This window comes from Cariama cristata, unplaced genomic scaffold (genome assembly GCF_000690535.1).
Source record: "Cariama cristata isolate BGI_N322 unplaced genomic scaffold, ASM69053v1 scaffold13885, whole genome shotgun sequence".
Taxonomy (NCBI): Eukaryota; Metazoa; Chordata; class Aves; order Cariamiformes; family Cariamidae; genus Cariama; species Cariama cristata.
Genome location: NW_009618241.1, coordinates 1065 through 16733, shown reverse-complemented (window position 1 = coordinate 16733; position 15669 = coordinate 1065). Strand labels below are relative to the sequence as shown.

The 15669-nt window shown below is 33.5% G+C and overlaps 1 protein-coding gene across 1 annotated transcript in view; it reads right to left on the bottom strand.

The window, feature by feature from the left end:
- LOC104162128 (calcium-activated potassium channel subunit alpha-1) overlaps nucleotides 1-13810 on the bottom strand; it is a gene marked incomplete at both ends in the record, with an annotated part of 71523 nt that extends 57713 nt beyond the window's left edge. Inside the window, 4 exons of the mRNA XM_009700779.1 lie at nucleotides 4845-4936; nucleotides 6593-6763; nucleotides 8516-8591; nucleotides 13735-13810. Coding sequence (XP_009699081.1) covers nucleotides 4845-4936; nucleotides 6593-6763; nucleotides 8516-8591; nucleotides 13735-13810 — 415 coding nt within the window. The remainder of the gene's footprint in view (nucleotides 1-4844; nucleotides 4937-6592; nucleotides 6764-8515; nucleotides 8592-13734) is intronic.
- Between the last annotated feature and the right edge of the window lie 1859 nt (nucleotides 13811-15669).

Here is a 15669-nt window from a genome sequence, read left to right as displayed (position 1 = left end):
AGTTTATCAGCTATGGTGCTAGAGTGGCAAACACTTTTTCATCCTTCTATGGTATTTCACTTTAAAAATATCCCTTTAAAATGATCCCTTGAATACTAACTCATTAGTTCTACAGGTAGGTTACAGAAAGAGCCTAAACAGGGTAAGTCAAATCGAAAGTCTTAAAAAGAACAGAGTTAAATGTAGATGGAGTATAGGGAACCAGATGCTGGTCTCAAAATTATTAAGAAAAATGGTTAAGAGGAAATATCATTAATACTCAAGCTGTATATCATTTCACTTTGCAGCTGGTGAAAAAAGTGTCAAAGAAAAAGCATAAAACTTCTCCTGTTTATATATATAAAATCATGTATTATTTTCTAAAGTCTAATTTATCTACTTTTTATAATACTGTAATAAAAGCTCAGATTTTTTTCCTTCTCCACCCAACTACGTTACATCTAGTTTTTATCTCCAGTATTTGTGTGCAGCATTTTGTCATTACAAACTACTTTATCTGTTCATAATTATACTAGTTTGTCACTAATTTACTTTATGAAATTACCTGAATATAACTTCTTTCAAGTATATGCTTTCACGCGCCATTTCTTAGTGATCTAGTAAGTTTCACAATGTTTTAGTGAGATATGTCCTATATAATATTGCAGATGTTTTTCAGTGTGACGACATAATGCTTGGTGATGAAGTAATTAATAAGAGCTAACCTTCATTATAAATTCGTCCACTTTGCATTTTAAAAGCATTTCTCATCTTCAGAAAGCATAAACTTGACTCTGTTAATCTCACAAACACTGTGTCAGATAGTTACTAGTCTATTAATAATAAAAACATGCTAACCATTCTACAGAGAAAGTAAGTTATGTTGTTACCTACTTCCACAGAAATCAGCAGAACATTGGCTAAGAATATTATGTGCAATACTTGTTCTGCAAAAAGTATTTTCCAAAATGTAAAATCATGTACTACAGAATTCATCCAGGGAAACGCACAAGAAGGAGAAACAGTAGTGACTGACTTGCTCATGTGGAAGAACAGAAAAACTATGTAGGGCTTAATGTGGAAAATATTGGAAGCCACATCACTGTTATCCTAAGATACCTCTTAGCAGTATTAGAAAATAATATTTTTTACTGTTCTGATTGCTTCTCATGCCTGAATTTTATTTCCCAGTTACATCTTAGTTTTATATATATATATATATATTTAATATCAACTATTTTCTGACTTTGTAACTATAGTCTGGTTTTCTCTCTATCATTTGTATTTAGTCGTGACTATAGTAAGAAGCAATTGTCGGTTTGTTCCGAGTAGAACTAAACTGAGAAGGCCCGTCATTCCTGTCTACTGACCATCTGATCCTGGTGTATTAGGGCACATAGTTAAAACATTACAGAATCTTCTGATGAGCTGATCCGTAAACAGTGTCAAAACAGCTGTTTAGCAGTAATCTTCACTACCTATACAGTAGATCTCATTGCTTACAAATCTGAAATTCAAGACAAGGATTGTTACCTTTTCTGGTAACTTCTTAATTTTTTTTGCACTAGGTTGTAATTGTGCAAAGTAATTACCCTACTTGTCATTAAATGTGTATGTTTGGTCTTGGTCACATTTTGTATAGGTATATTGGTAAGCATTTTGGTATATATGCAACATTGAGTACTGTTGTTTATTTAACAGGTGAAACTTCAATCAAAGACTATAATAAAATTCCTGCTTTGTGTTCTATGAGACCTTAGAAGTCTCATTACAGGAATATATTAAAAAGCAGAGATTATAAATTAAATTTAAAATTCCCCATGGACTTTTGTAACAAAACTACCCAGTATCTATTAAATTTAACCAGTGATAACTGCATTCTGCCTACAAACTACTTCTGTTTCCAAACTCTGCATGTATGTGTCTCATCTAAGAGACAAGTAAGCTTCTTTATTGTGCAAAATGATTCCTATGTAGTTTATAAGTCCTTTGGGGACTTTATTGGCTGAAAAGCAAAATAAAATGCGAGATCAAACTTGCTGGTGTGTTGGTTGTTTCTCTCCTTTAGTAAGTGGAGTTTGTAGAAATAATTTTTATGCATAGATTCTAGTTGCTTCAATAGTTGCAGTTCTATAGCAAGGGTCTCCTTAGTATTAAACCGACATAGTACTATCCTCAAAACACAGATAATCATATGTTAACTTCCCACCTAAATGTTTAATAATCATATAGAAGCATGTTATTCCACAGACATAGTTCATGAAGCAACATGTATAAACATATATATAAATGCTACAAAGCAGATTCCATGTATTTATCTGTTTTGGAGAAAGTTAAAAAGTATACACATTTGCTATTTTAAGATCTGAAAGCACATCTTTCAACAAAATTTAGCTGCTTTTATTTTGTACATGTATTTCATTTTATCTGGAAACTTTCTGATGTTAGGAATAGAACCATTGTAGTTTCTCATGTTTGCTGCCAGAATCTATGCTTGGTTGCTCAACTAAAGACCTTATATTGCTAATTACTACCACATGCCCATATCCCAAGCAAAGGAAAACTTATTCATTCTGACAATCAATTCTCTCAACACTGAATTCCAAATGAAAACTTAAATTTTGGCCAAACATAACATTTCATCAATCTTGTTCTACTGACTGCAAAAGCAACATCAAACAAGGGGTGCTAACAGCTTTTTACTGTGCAGTTCCCAAGCTTAGATTCTCTGATGAAAGACCCACATTAGCAAAAAACGTGTTTATACTACCTAGTAATTAACAATTGAACCAGAAAACAGTGCATAAAGTAAATGGAACAGTTTGTACGCTGACAACAGAGCTGAGTTTCAAATGAGAAGTTATATGGGCAGTAGACATCAGCAGAGACCAGCAGAGAAAGCACTGACAACAGAGTGAGCTAAAAAACAAACAGGTAGTTGGAATAAATAAAGACAAAAAGAAAAGGTGAAAAATAAAATTAAGCACGCCCCAAAGCTAGCAGAAGCTTGTAATCTAGAGTTGAGCTTTTCAGGATGCGGGGTTCTGACTGAAGATCAGGTCTAAGTCAGAGACATCTAAGCAATGCTAGGTACTAGTGACAATGTAGAAGGGGAGAGGCTGAAACTCTGTGTAAAATAGTTTTTAACCATACTACCCTCTGTTATAACTCCTCTGGAGCTTCAAAAATAGAGGTGTAAGTTCTGCGTTTGAAAAACTTCTCTCTTTGAGAAATCAAATATGAAACTGAGTAGGCCTCTGTCACAAATAAACATTTTAGGAAATTAATGTTACTACTCTAGCTCAGAAATAAAGCATTTTGTTAATCTACATAAGTGAATAACGATGCAAGTTTCCAACATTAGTGTTTACAGTAAAAAAAAAAACCAAACAACTTTAGACATTTGAGGGTATCTCAAGAAACGGAAGTATTGAAGTTTTCAATTGTGTCATCTAATTGCTTGAATATTATTGAACATACAGTAGTATAAGCTGTAACTACAGAAAAAACTATTATCTACCCAATGGTATAAAACAGTGCACTAGAATTAGCTCTTTGGGACATTTACAGTTTTTCTGCTCCACAGAGAGCAGAATCAACTTGATAAAACCATAATCCACATTTATAAAATGATCCATGTGTGGTGATTTGAAAGGAATCAAGTAAAAAATGTACCTTCTTAAAGTACGGAGCAGGGACAATTAATTAAATGTGTTGTTTGCAGTACCTTCTTTATGTTATATGGAAAGGATTCTATATGAGTAGTCACAACGATATGTAATGAAACAAAAGATGGCAACACTAAAGGTGATATAGAGGAGAAACTACTATATCACCAAGTACATATAGTTCTTTAAAGGCTATATCCCAACAGGTCTAGATACTGGGAATGCCAGAAAGAGTTGGTTTTAACTTGGTCAAGAAAACAAGTAAGCTTTCAATAGAAATGTAATGAGATAATGTGGTCCAATAAAATTTGACTTTTGCTACCAGGTAAAAATAGTATGTTTTATGGGTCTTGTTTTCTTCCATACTATATTGATACTAAGGTTACTACTTGCTCTTCTTAGGACAGGTTTTATACAGTGTGTGGAAGACAATCACTTTAAATCCCTGGTCATAAATCCTAAAATCACAAGTGTTTGCAATATTCATATGAAGTCAAAAGGATCTGCATGAGATCCAAATCTGCTGTTTGAACAAGGAAAAATGGCACTATCAGACTTCTGACAGTCAGCCTAATGGAATAACCCAATCAACATAAATCTTACATTTTGCACTCCAGTAAACCCAAGTTTTCTAAAGAACTGAGTTGTTTGAAAATCATGTGAATTATCATTGTCACGTAGTTAAGAGATGATCACATGATAATCTGATGCCCAAAACTGTGAAGTGACAAGTCACCCTTGTTCCAGAAGTTAACTGCATATGCAACAGCAGCATTTTTAACAAGATATGTCAGTGTAGTCTTAGTGGCATCCAGGTTCTCCTGAAGTAGGGACAAAATGTTGTGACTTGTACCATAGCATAGCCCAGGTCTCTAATCATAGTGTGACAACTCTCCAGTGGTAACATCTGATGTCAAGGAATACAGCCTTATAAGCTGTGAGTCAGCTATTACCACCTTCAGGGGCTCTTTAAAGTCACACAACCACACCTGGTCTTTTTTGACTTACTTTCTGCCTCGGGTTGAGTTAAAAGTCCCGCCGTATTTCTTCCGATTAAGGATGAGAGCAGCAATTTCTGGCACGTAGCGAGCAAACATTGCCTACATGCATGAAACAAAAACACAAAAAAAAAAAGAAAATGGCATGCAGAGAGTGTTCTACTGCAGCAGAGGCAGCAGAGCCTCTTGGGATACTTACTTTCTTCCACTAACCGCACTATAGGAACCACCATATTTCTTGCGGTTTCCTATTAACTCTATGATTTCAGGGACGTAGCTGGCAAACATGGCCTAAGAAGAAGATAGGAGACAGAAGAAAAGACTAAAAAGAGAGGCCAAAGAAAGGGGGATGATGAATATTTTCAGAAGATATGTATCTTTAAGATCTGAAAATGCAAAAGAATTAGATCTATGAAGCTGTTTAAAAAGAAAATTTAAAAAATGTGAAAGTTCTTATCAAACAAAATAAGAGGGCTTAATGTAAAAGTTGGTCTTGCAGAAGGTGCACACCTTATAAATTAAGAAAATGGTCAAACGAGGAAAAATAGGCACACAAAACAAAACAAGAACAAAATTAATTCAAACTGGTATATAATCGTAAAATACAGTTATGTCTAATTCTTCCTGAAGAGAGGAGGGGAAAAAACCTCTCCCAGCTCCACTGCAAAAACCAAAACCAAATATTATCATTATTGTTACACTTCTATTTTAAAAGACAGACTTTTTTCCCCCATTACTAGGATTCAAAAGAAGACAAAACCAAGATGGAATCAGGGGTTAATTTCCCCTGTCAAGACACAAAAAGGTCATACCCCCTCCCCCCAAAAAAACTTTTCCAAAAGTTTATGTCTTTCAAAGAATTGGAATAACATGTGATAGAAAAAAAGGTTTTGAGGAGAAAATAAAAATTATTCTGCCATGTTTTGTCCAACAAACATCTTCCTTGTGGCTGGATACTTCGAAGAGCTACTGCTGGTTGACACGGTCTTTGCCTTTGTACGTCAATAAACACAGATGGGAATGCATGTTATTATGCTCATATATATACTCATATATATGTATCTCTGTGCATCTCGTATATGGCATTTGTAACATTTGTTATACACATATCACCTCTGTAAGATGTATGTATATGTAAAAATCCATACATGACAGCAAAGTAACAATATATATATGCATGTACGTGCACAGTATATATTGTGAGTCATCTATAAAGCACTTACCTTGCACAGAGTAAACATTAAAATAAACCTTGCTGGTTTAGAGAATAACAATGCAACAGGTCTTGTAATATTACTGACACTGATAAATAATAGAAAAGTTGACGTAAGACAATTAGTAACTTTGGTGCTATGTATACACAGGACAAAGAATATGAGAATTTGCTCATACAAAAGGATACTGGTTATGACTATATGATAAATTGTGAGTTAAAATTGTGCTACATGACATGAAAGGATGTTTGAAATTAAAGAGAATGTGGTTTTCTATCATCTGATTCAGGCAAGTTGCTCTTTAAGGCTGTCCAAAGCCACAGTGTTTGTTGGAATTCTGGGAAGGAACACAGAAGGGTGGGTAGGACTTCTGAAACCGCAAAGTGCCTTTAAGTATCAATAGCAGCCTTAAAAAAAATGCACTACAGTCAGTCACTAAAAAGTAAAGCACTATAAACAACATTATAAGCTGAAATATTAAGGCACTTCATGTATTCACATGCATTACTCATTTAAATGAGCTGACTGGACTAATTTGACAAGCTCTGCCAAAATATTTATCTATAGAAAAAAAAATGGGGTGTATTAAACATACGTAAAATTTTATAATTACTTTTAATTCACTACACCAGATATTATTATTTCTTTAATTATAATGTTGAGATATACAGAATCAAGTATTAAGGTAGCTGGAATAATAATTATAATAATGATAATAATTATGAGTTTTTACCAATCCCCCAAGGATGAAGAAGACCATGAAAAGGCGACCAAGGGTTGTTTTTGCATAAACATCTCCATAGCCAACAGTGGACATTGTAACCATCAGTAAATAAACACATTCCCAATATGTTAGCGGTTGATTATTTTGGAAATTTTCCCATGGATCCCCTGAGTTCTCCACCTAAAATGTACAAGAAAATATATAATGAATTAATAGAGTTGTACCACAAACTAACTCTTCTGATAAATGCTTATGTGCGTGTGTGTGTGTATATATATATAATTTCGCATATAACATAAACTCTGGATCCTTTACTGTGATTTGTTTTGAACAAATACAGAACCTAACCCTGTCTCAGTTATACCATTACAGTTCTTTTGCCAATATGCATAGTTTTGACACGCATACTATTTATGGAATGAATCTTTTCCATTCACCATTAAATAATTTAACTTATTTATGTAGTTAGGTAAGTTCATTTTATAACAGTTTGTTCTAAACTTTTTCACAGTGAATCTTACTTGTAATACAATTGTACTTAATGTTTTTGTTTCAAAGCATTATGTAGCTATTAAAGGCATTAGTGACATGTTAAGTTTATTGATACACTATTACTTTTCCAAGAAGCCAGCTACAGCATATGACCATTATAAATTTATGAGTGGGAAAGGAGTATGCCCTCGAAATCTGTTCCACAGTGAAAAGTTTGAAATGTAAGGATTCCTACAGTACAACAGAGAAACTTACACTGAAAAGCAAAACAAAAAACAAACAAAAAAAAAAAGACAAAACACACACACACAAAGCCCTAGAATATAGCATTCCCTCCCTGCTGATGTAATTTTAAAAAGCTTTATTTTTTTCTCTTGGTTCAAAAAAAAGAAAAAGCTAATGTTTCTATGATAAAAATGTCATATTTGCCCAGAGGAATGTAAAAATACGGTCATCCTTGAAAGAAAGTGTATAATAAACTAAAACATCCAAAATTTTCCTGCATCTTTATAAGAGTGAAAATTAAATTACTAGCTGGTATAATAGGAAGATAAACGTTCTGAATTTAATCTTATAGAGCTGGCTGTGCCTTAAGGTAATCCAAGTGAAGTCAACTAAATCGCCAACATCAATATCATTAAATCATAATATTACTCCAAAACCATTCCTGAATAACTTATTACTACTAGCAGCTTAAAATTTTCCTGATTCTAAGTTGATCATAAAAGGTACTTAAAGGACAAACACTTAACCATATTTAATTTTATTTAGCAAACAAATCAGTAAAAGCTATAAGTTTAAAATGTTTAAAACACACAATTGACATATACTGATCGTATATATGCATATTTGCATTTATGAACTCATATGTACTTCTATACTAACTATCTTACATTTTTCACATATTGTTATGTGCGGAATAAAAACCTATTAGAAAAAAAAATCTATGTTATCAGTGACTGAAAGTGACACCAAAAATTTGAAATTTAAAAACAAGAGAGAATTAAATAATCCCTATAAAAATTGCTACCCGGAATGCTAGCAATCCCATTACTTCTCAAGGAAATACAGAACTGCTTTCTTCTGGCAAAACTATTGATTTCCCAGGACCTCAGCATCATTTCAGTCTCCCAATCCCTTCCAGGAAGCACTCTGGTAGTTATTTAGGAAACATTGCCACCTACTGGTAAATTATAATCATTCAAGTAGTTGCATCACTCATTTTATAACTGAGGTTAATGATGTATTCCTTACTATTCAGAATTAGTTTTGAGTAGAAACCTAAAATTTGGGAAGCTGTGATGTCTTTTTTTATTGTACGCTATAGATGTGTTAAAGGATTATCCAGAGCAAGGCAATTTCAGGTAATAAAGTAGCTCAGAGAGCAGATGACCCATGAGAAAAAGTCAATGAAGTATTTTCAAGTATAAATACACTTACCAAATGTATGAACCCAGCTGCTGTCAGCCACGTGCTGATAAATATAGAGCACAGATTCACTAGCTTGATGGAATTACTGAAAAGAAACAAAACCCAACAACAAATAGGAACTTAGACTGGAATTTATCACAGATTTTTAGTATGTACCCATGTACAACTCCATACTTCAGACTGAGAAAGTCTGATGATGATTTCTAAAGAGAAGCAGGCTCCCCAAAAAAATTAATCAAAAGCCTATGCAAAATGCGTGTTATTTTGTCTTTACAGAGTTCATATTTGCATAATTAGATAGCTTGAAAGAAAAATTCCAATGCATTTGAGACCACAAAGACTAATGGAAAGCTTAGCTACATCTGTACTCATAATCAAACAAATAGAAATAAATGATGATTTTTCACAAATAAATTTGGTGCCTCTCAGTACACTTACCTTCTCATTTTTCATTGCTATACACCTCAGTTATTTACATGTAAATATTCTGGTACCCTGGAATACATCCATGCAGGTCCAATGAATTAAATTGAGCAATGCCTATTAACATTAGCTGCTGAACATTGCATTTATACAAACGATTGATGTTTTTTGAATTATTTCCTTTTTCGTATGCTGCTTCTATATTCATTGTGCTTTTGACCCCAGGCCTGTAGAGGCTTTAAAAATTAACAGCTAGAGGATGTTTTTGTTGCATACTCACCACATGTTAACACTTGCATACATGACCACAGGGCAAGACTATTTTCCTACAGTTACAGCAAACGATTAATGAACCATTGCAGCCAATCTGTAAATGTCATGCTGCTTTTGTGAAAAACTTACAATTCTCAAATTAAATGACTTGGGTATTTTACAGTTCCTGTGTAAGTCCTAAGTACTTTTCAGATTATTCGGCTTGCATGAACTTCTATGGACTTCTTTGTGGAAAATCATATGGAGTTAGAGTATTTCATACTTTACATTCATATTTTTCTAAAAATTAAAATAAAAAATTGAAACCTACCAAACTCAAAATTATTTTCAGTCCCACTGAGTAGTATATTCTCTATTGTTGTAAGTGATTTTGAATCAACAACCTCACTCATTTTCAGGAAAATACCATACTTAAAAGCTTGTAGAAGAAACATAAGCAAAGCTTGCTCCCTCTCTTCTTACAAAAATTACAATGATTTTAAAAGCTAAGCAGGATATTCGGCAAATACACAAGGAACTGAAGTCTGTGTATTACTATGAATAATCTTACTCATGCAGGGAACTGTTTTGGAAATAGCTCTCCTTTGGTTTTGAAAACATTTCTAAGAAAGGATAATGTCTCAGAAAAATCACTATTATCCCTAAAACAATACACTCCAAAAGAACAAAAATGAGGAAAAATTCACTATCCGTTTTAGCAGTAGTAGTTTTGCAGTATAATTAATTAATATTTCTGCTTATAACTACTTTAAGGACAATAAAAATGCATTATTTTCTAAACAAAGTTGAGAAATGAACCAGGAAAATTAATCAGATCAGTTCCATTAAAAATGTTTTTAAGAGTTACAGTTAGCAAAGTGGGCATCTATGCGTACTAGGAAAGAAATACAATTGGACAATATGACAGATGCTGTAATGAATACTGTATTCAAAAATAAGATAATATACCAGCAGTCTGCAATTAATTAGCATTCACCTACATCAACACATATTCCCTATTTCTCTCTTTCTTAAGGTATGGTTGATTAAGGTTCATATTTTGTTGGTGATAACATGCAGCGATAGCACAGGAGCCTAATGAATAGGTTCTTAGGTTAAACAAAATCATAGAAATCATGCTGATGCAAAGCTCAGTTATGAAAGGCTAAATATCACCCTTCACCTGAACTTAGAACAGGAGAGGCTCCTGATAAAATAATGTGTCAGTTGGTCTCCACATATTACTGTAATACAAGTAAATGACAGCAGCCATCAAGAATAACTATTTGCCTGACTTGTCTGGTATGTTTTATTTTTGCAGATTTATTAAACATTCTACCTTCTCTCTCCTCTATGAAATACTCCCTGTGTTTCTGTCAGAGTCTAAATATAGATGAAGGATTAGTCACAAACATTTTCCTCCTCTTTAAGCTCTTTCCAACATCTGTGCAAAATCCTTCGCTGCGACCCCTGTCTAAGCCTTTGTAGTTTTATTGAAAAATATTAGAAAACAGTGAAGGAGAGAAATTTTAAACTGAACACCACACAATTCATTCTATTTCATAAAATACAGGAACAAAAAATATTAAGTAAAACATGTTTAATTTCAAATTAGGGAAACAAATAGAACCTTGGGAGAGTATGGTCTTTTAACACACTGCTGTAAAATTTTGCTTTGCCTTACTGATTCTTTTCAAATATAAGTAATAATTTTTCAGATATTCTAATAATTATCTAACACTCCCACACTACTTTGCCAGTCTTCTCACTGCCTCTATTTTGGCATGGTTTAGCTTCTTCCTTTGGATTCCAGTGTTTGGAATGGCCCTTCTGCCCATTAAGTAAATAATATATGTTCCTTTAATCCTCGTATCTCAGTCACTTAATTCCAGGAGTAATTTTAATTTATATGTTAGAGTAAACTTTTTTTTCTTTACTGTGAGAACGAGGAAAAGAAGAACAGAGCTTCTTCCCTAATTGCACTAAACATTAAAAACACAGCAGTGCCCTTTATACCCTATCAGTTTCTCATCTTGTCAGTAGTTACTTGTTATTAATGCCAAGCACACTGAAACGCCCCTATTTGAATTAGTTCCATAGTTTTTTCATATAAACACATATCACCTCGAATGGAAAACACTTTTATCTTTTGCAGAATTTTTAAATAATAACAAGTGTTAGGTTCTTTTTCCTATACTATCATTCCAGAGCTAGTAATGATATACTGAATTTGGTATCTCATTTCAACAACTCAATTTCTGTCACTAACCCTCGGTTTTACATTCATAAACTATGATGTTGAAAATTTCATTAAAACCTTAAAAATGGATTGCAAGAAATGCTAAAATATCTTAATTCTAGAAGTTTTTTAACCATCTCTAGGTAAAACAACATTGCAAAAGCTGGTTAAAAGTATACGATACAGTGTAAGAGTTTAAGGTAATAACAACAGTTTAAGGCTACTGTATGTAATTGAAATGACTGCTTGCATTTAGAGAAGCAAATTTTATTTAAATAAAAATAAATTTATTGAGACTACTAGTTTAACTGCTCTAACTCTTGCAAAATTACTAAAGATTGCCCATTAACCACAAGTGCTCAGCACACTGCTTTTTTTTTTTTTTTGAGAAACATTAATAATGCAGAAATAGAAATTCTCAATTAAAAAGTGTTTTGGCACTGTAACAGAAAAAGTGTACCTACCACAAGAACGACAGTTCTTGGTTGTGACTGAAATATGAAAATTTCTCATTGAAGTTAGCAGTACCAGTAACAAATTAATTTTCTAATTTTTTGTTTTCTAGAAGCTAAATTCATGCAAGACAACAAATAAAAACCAAGGCAGTCACATAGTCAAATTTATGTCAGGTGTAACTAAAAACTTTTCTAAAATAAGTGACATTCTGTCACTTATTTTAATTTGACTCATCCATTTTTACCAAATTATGTTTTGTGAACGTTTATAGTATTCCAAATGATTTAATTCATTTCAGGTTATTAAGCAAGATACAAAAGAGAGCAGACGAGTCTTTCTATTGAAGAACAGGAACAGGGAGAGACATAAAAAATTGTTTTGAGGCAGTGACAGTTTTTAAGTTAAATGTGATGAACTGCTGGGGATTAATTAGCTGAGTAAATTGAAACAGACATATAAGGAAGCTTTGCTTTACAGGCTTTCTAATAATCAACATTTGAGGTTTACAGATATTTGGACATTCATATAAATAATCACAAAGATGGTGATATCTAATCTAAGAGTAAATTTTGCAGCAGAGAAATGCTATTTAAATGAACAGATCAATCTTGAATAAGCCAGCTCTGAATACACTGAATGTGTTTAATGCAGTATCCCTTCATTTATGGATCTGGAAGTTTACAAATCCACCACTCCTAAAGGTGCTTTTAGCCTTTATCCAAAATCCTTTGAGATTACAGTTCTTCTCCATTGACTGCCATGTCTTTTGGCGAGGTTGTTGTGTGCGTTAAATGCAAACTCATTGGATATTCTCAGCTCCTGCAAACATTACACTCCTTTATCATACTGCTAGTATGCTAAGCTACTGGTGCACATCTTCACTCCACATTCATTGATTTCTTTATAAGAACTGGATTCCTTGCAGTCACATGGCTAAAGACAGATAGTGTGAGAGTTTTACAGCAAAGAGAATAGTTTCGAGGTTAATGGTTGAAGAAACAGTTGTTTACCATGACTGTGTACAAATCTCAAGGATCTATTTGCCCATGACTACTAATTAACATAGCAAATAAATCGAGTTACTTGCATATAAAGCCCTCACACATGCATCATCAACTGGTGGAGACAGCATAGGATTTCAGAATGGAACTGAATTTACAGTAATTATTGGAAGCAGGGTTCAAAACTTCACCATGGGGCATTTTAGGAAATGATGAAGGGCAGTATGTCTTCAACTGCAAGGCATGGGATAGTTCCTTTTTATTTCCTTCAAAGTGATCTTTTGTTCAACGTTGTGCTGCTTCTGCACAACTTTCATGTATTAATAGCCCAAAGAATCAGTGAAAGCCAGAAGGTTACTTGGAGTATTTTAATTATTCTTTGAAAGAAATGCTAATGACAATGAACACAATATAAAGATAGCTCAGTAAAATTAATTTTTAATGGTTTTGATGTGAAAAAGGATGCTCAGTACAGAGAAACTGAAATAGAGCCACAGTGATTATTTCTCAAAATACTTTTAAACTGTATTCTGTTGAATGAATTTTGATTTCTGTTTTTCCAAGGCAGCAGAATATGGACTGATTATGTGGAAAGAAGCAATGTTTAATCAGTGCAGAGCTCTGTAATTCATTCTGCTTTTAATTTATCAGCACACAGTCTTGCTGAGGTATTTCAAATGTAACAGCATATCAAGTAAAATCTACTGATCACATAGCAAAAGATGTTGACAATGATAAATCATTCATCAGCAGAGAAAGGTTTAAAGAACAGATAACAAGCATTTTTATCCAGAAAAGAAAGCCATTTATGTTCTGTCACCAATGCAACTAACTCGGAATGTAAGAAAAGATCTTACCTTGTTTTAAGGATATTCAGGAACTGCAAAATTTCTGAAAACTGTATCAGTCTAAGGGCTCTTAAAAATCTTAAACCTGCATTAAAGAAAAAAAAAAGCTCTAGCAAAGAAGAATTAAAATTATAACATTTCACTTACAATGGCAGTGATCAGTTAAATCAACATAGGTAGCACACAAAATATCAAATACCTTTCAAATGTTCTTCCATATTTAATGGTTCCAAGATTCTTACCAGGTCTTTTTCAAACTGTTTTAAAGTTATTTCCTTAATAGCTGAAGTAACCTACTAGTAAGCCTTAGTTTATGTAGGAAGCCATGGGAGGAGTCATACAGGCTGAAAGCTAAGGGGAAAAAACCTCACTGAGGTTCTGTTGGTAGTTCTAGTGCACGTGTCCTTCTCTTCCAGGCTGTCAGACACATACAGCCCTGAAACTCCTCAGTCCTCCAAGTTCCCATGTTGCTTCAGTAAAAATAAGAGATTATGGGCAAGAGATCTGATAACCTGGATAAAGTAGACTGTGTATATGCCTGATTAAATTGGTAAATCTTAATGACGTAAAATCTTTTATTGTAATAATGCTCCCTATCTCCACCCTAATTTCAAAAAACTCAAGCAGTAGAACAGAAAAACAATACATTCTCTCTTAAAAATGACAAATCTACTATAATTCTTTCCATCAGACTATAACTACGGGAATAGATTAGACTTTGGATAGTGAAGAAGCAACTATTTTTACAAAGAAATAACATTTTTGTGTTGAAATTGGGTTGTGTAAATAGCAATGCCCAGTCAACTACAAAGCCAGCGAGACATATACAAAGAGAGTGCGTGCAAGAGAAAATACTATAGAAGATTAAGGGCTTAAATTATTAAGAGAGACTTACGCTGATAGTAAATAATTTGGCTGCTGATCTTTGGCATATGAATAAAAGTACATTGTGTATTATACACACGCACAGCTTATAAAATTAAAATAAGGCTTTAAGGATAATTTTTGACAGTTACATAAAAGTTGTGTAACATGGTATTGCGACTGTTACATTTAGATCCAGGGCACCTTTTTCCCATACATCCTCTTTACCGACATTTATTTTATCCAATTCTAGTGCTATAAACCACTTTTTATTTCCAGAAACTTAAGGAAAGACTGGTCGTGACAAACAGACAAATATGGCCACAACTTTCATCATCTCAGTGGAGTCAAGTGGTTCCCCTCAAAAGCAAAGATGCATGTGGCAAGATGTGTTTAAATCAAGGTTTAATTTCCTCAGTATTCTTGGAAAGTTGTTGAATAAAATTTTTACTCTTGCTAAGGCTTATAAGTAGCCCTATTAAGGCTCATTAGTAGCCTTAACAAAGTAGAAGATCACTCCATGTCCTATTACATGGATACAAAGTTTCTTTCTAATTGCTGACTGTGGGGAACTCTGAAGATTAATCACAACTTAAAAACTGGATTTTGGGATCTAGACAAAAAGCAATAAAACGATGCTTAAAAATTATAAACTTCAGATCCATTTGCAATTAGAGGATGATCATTTTGGATTATAGTGTTGAAACTGTGAGACATGTCCCTCTGCTCCACTTGCAGCAGTTCCCAGAGTTGCTACTCCCATGCAAAGAGATGCGGCTGGACAGGGATGGAGAGGACCTTTACTAGCAATCCTGAACTTTCTCAGTTCTGTTCCATCAGCTATCTCCCTCACTCCACTCTCTAGGAACTTTTTGGAAAATGGCTGGTAGGAGAAAAATCCTTCTTTTCAAAGGCTTTGCATTGTATCTGAAAGTTAATGAGATGGCCAAGTTACCCATTGCAATGTTTCAAAAAGAAGCCTAAGAAACATCAAAGTTACCAATAAAACCTCTATCTCCAAACTCTTACAATTCTTGAGGTATATTTTAGTTGCTGAGACATCAGATGATAGAATAAAAA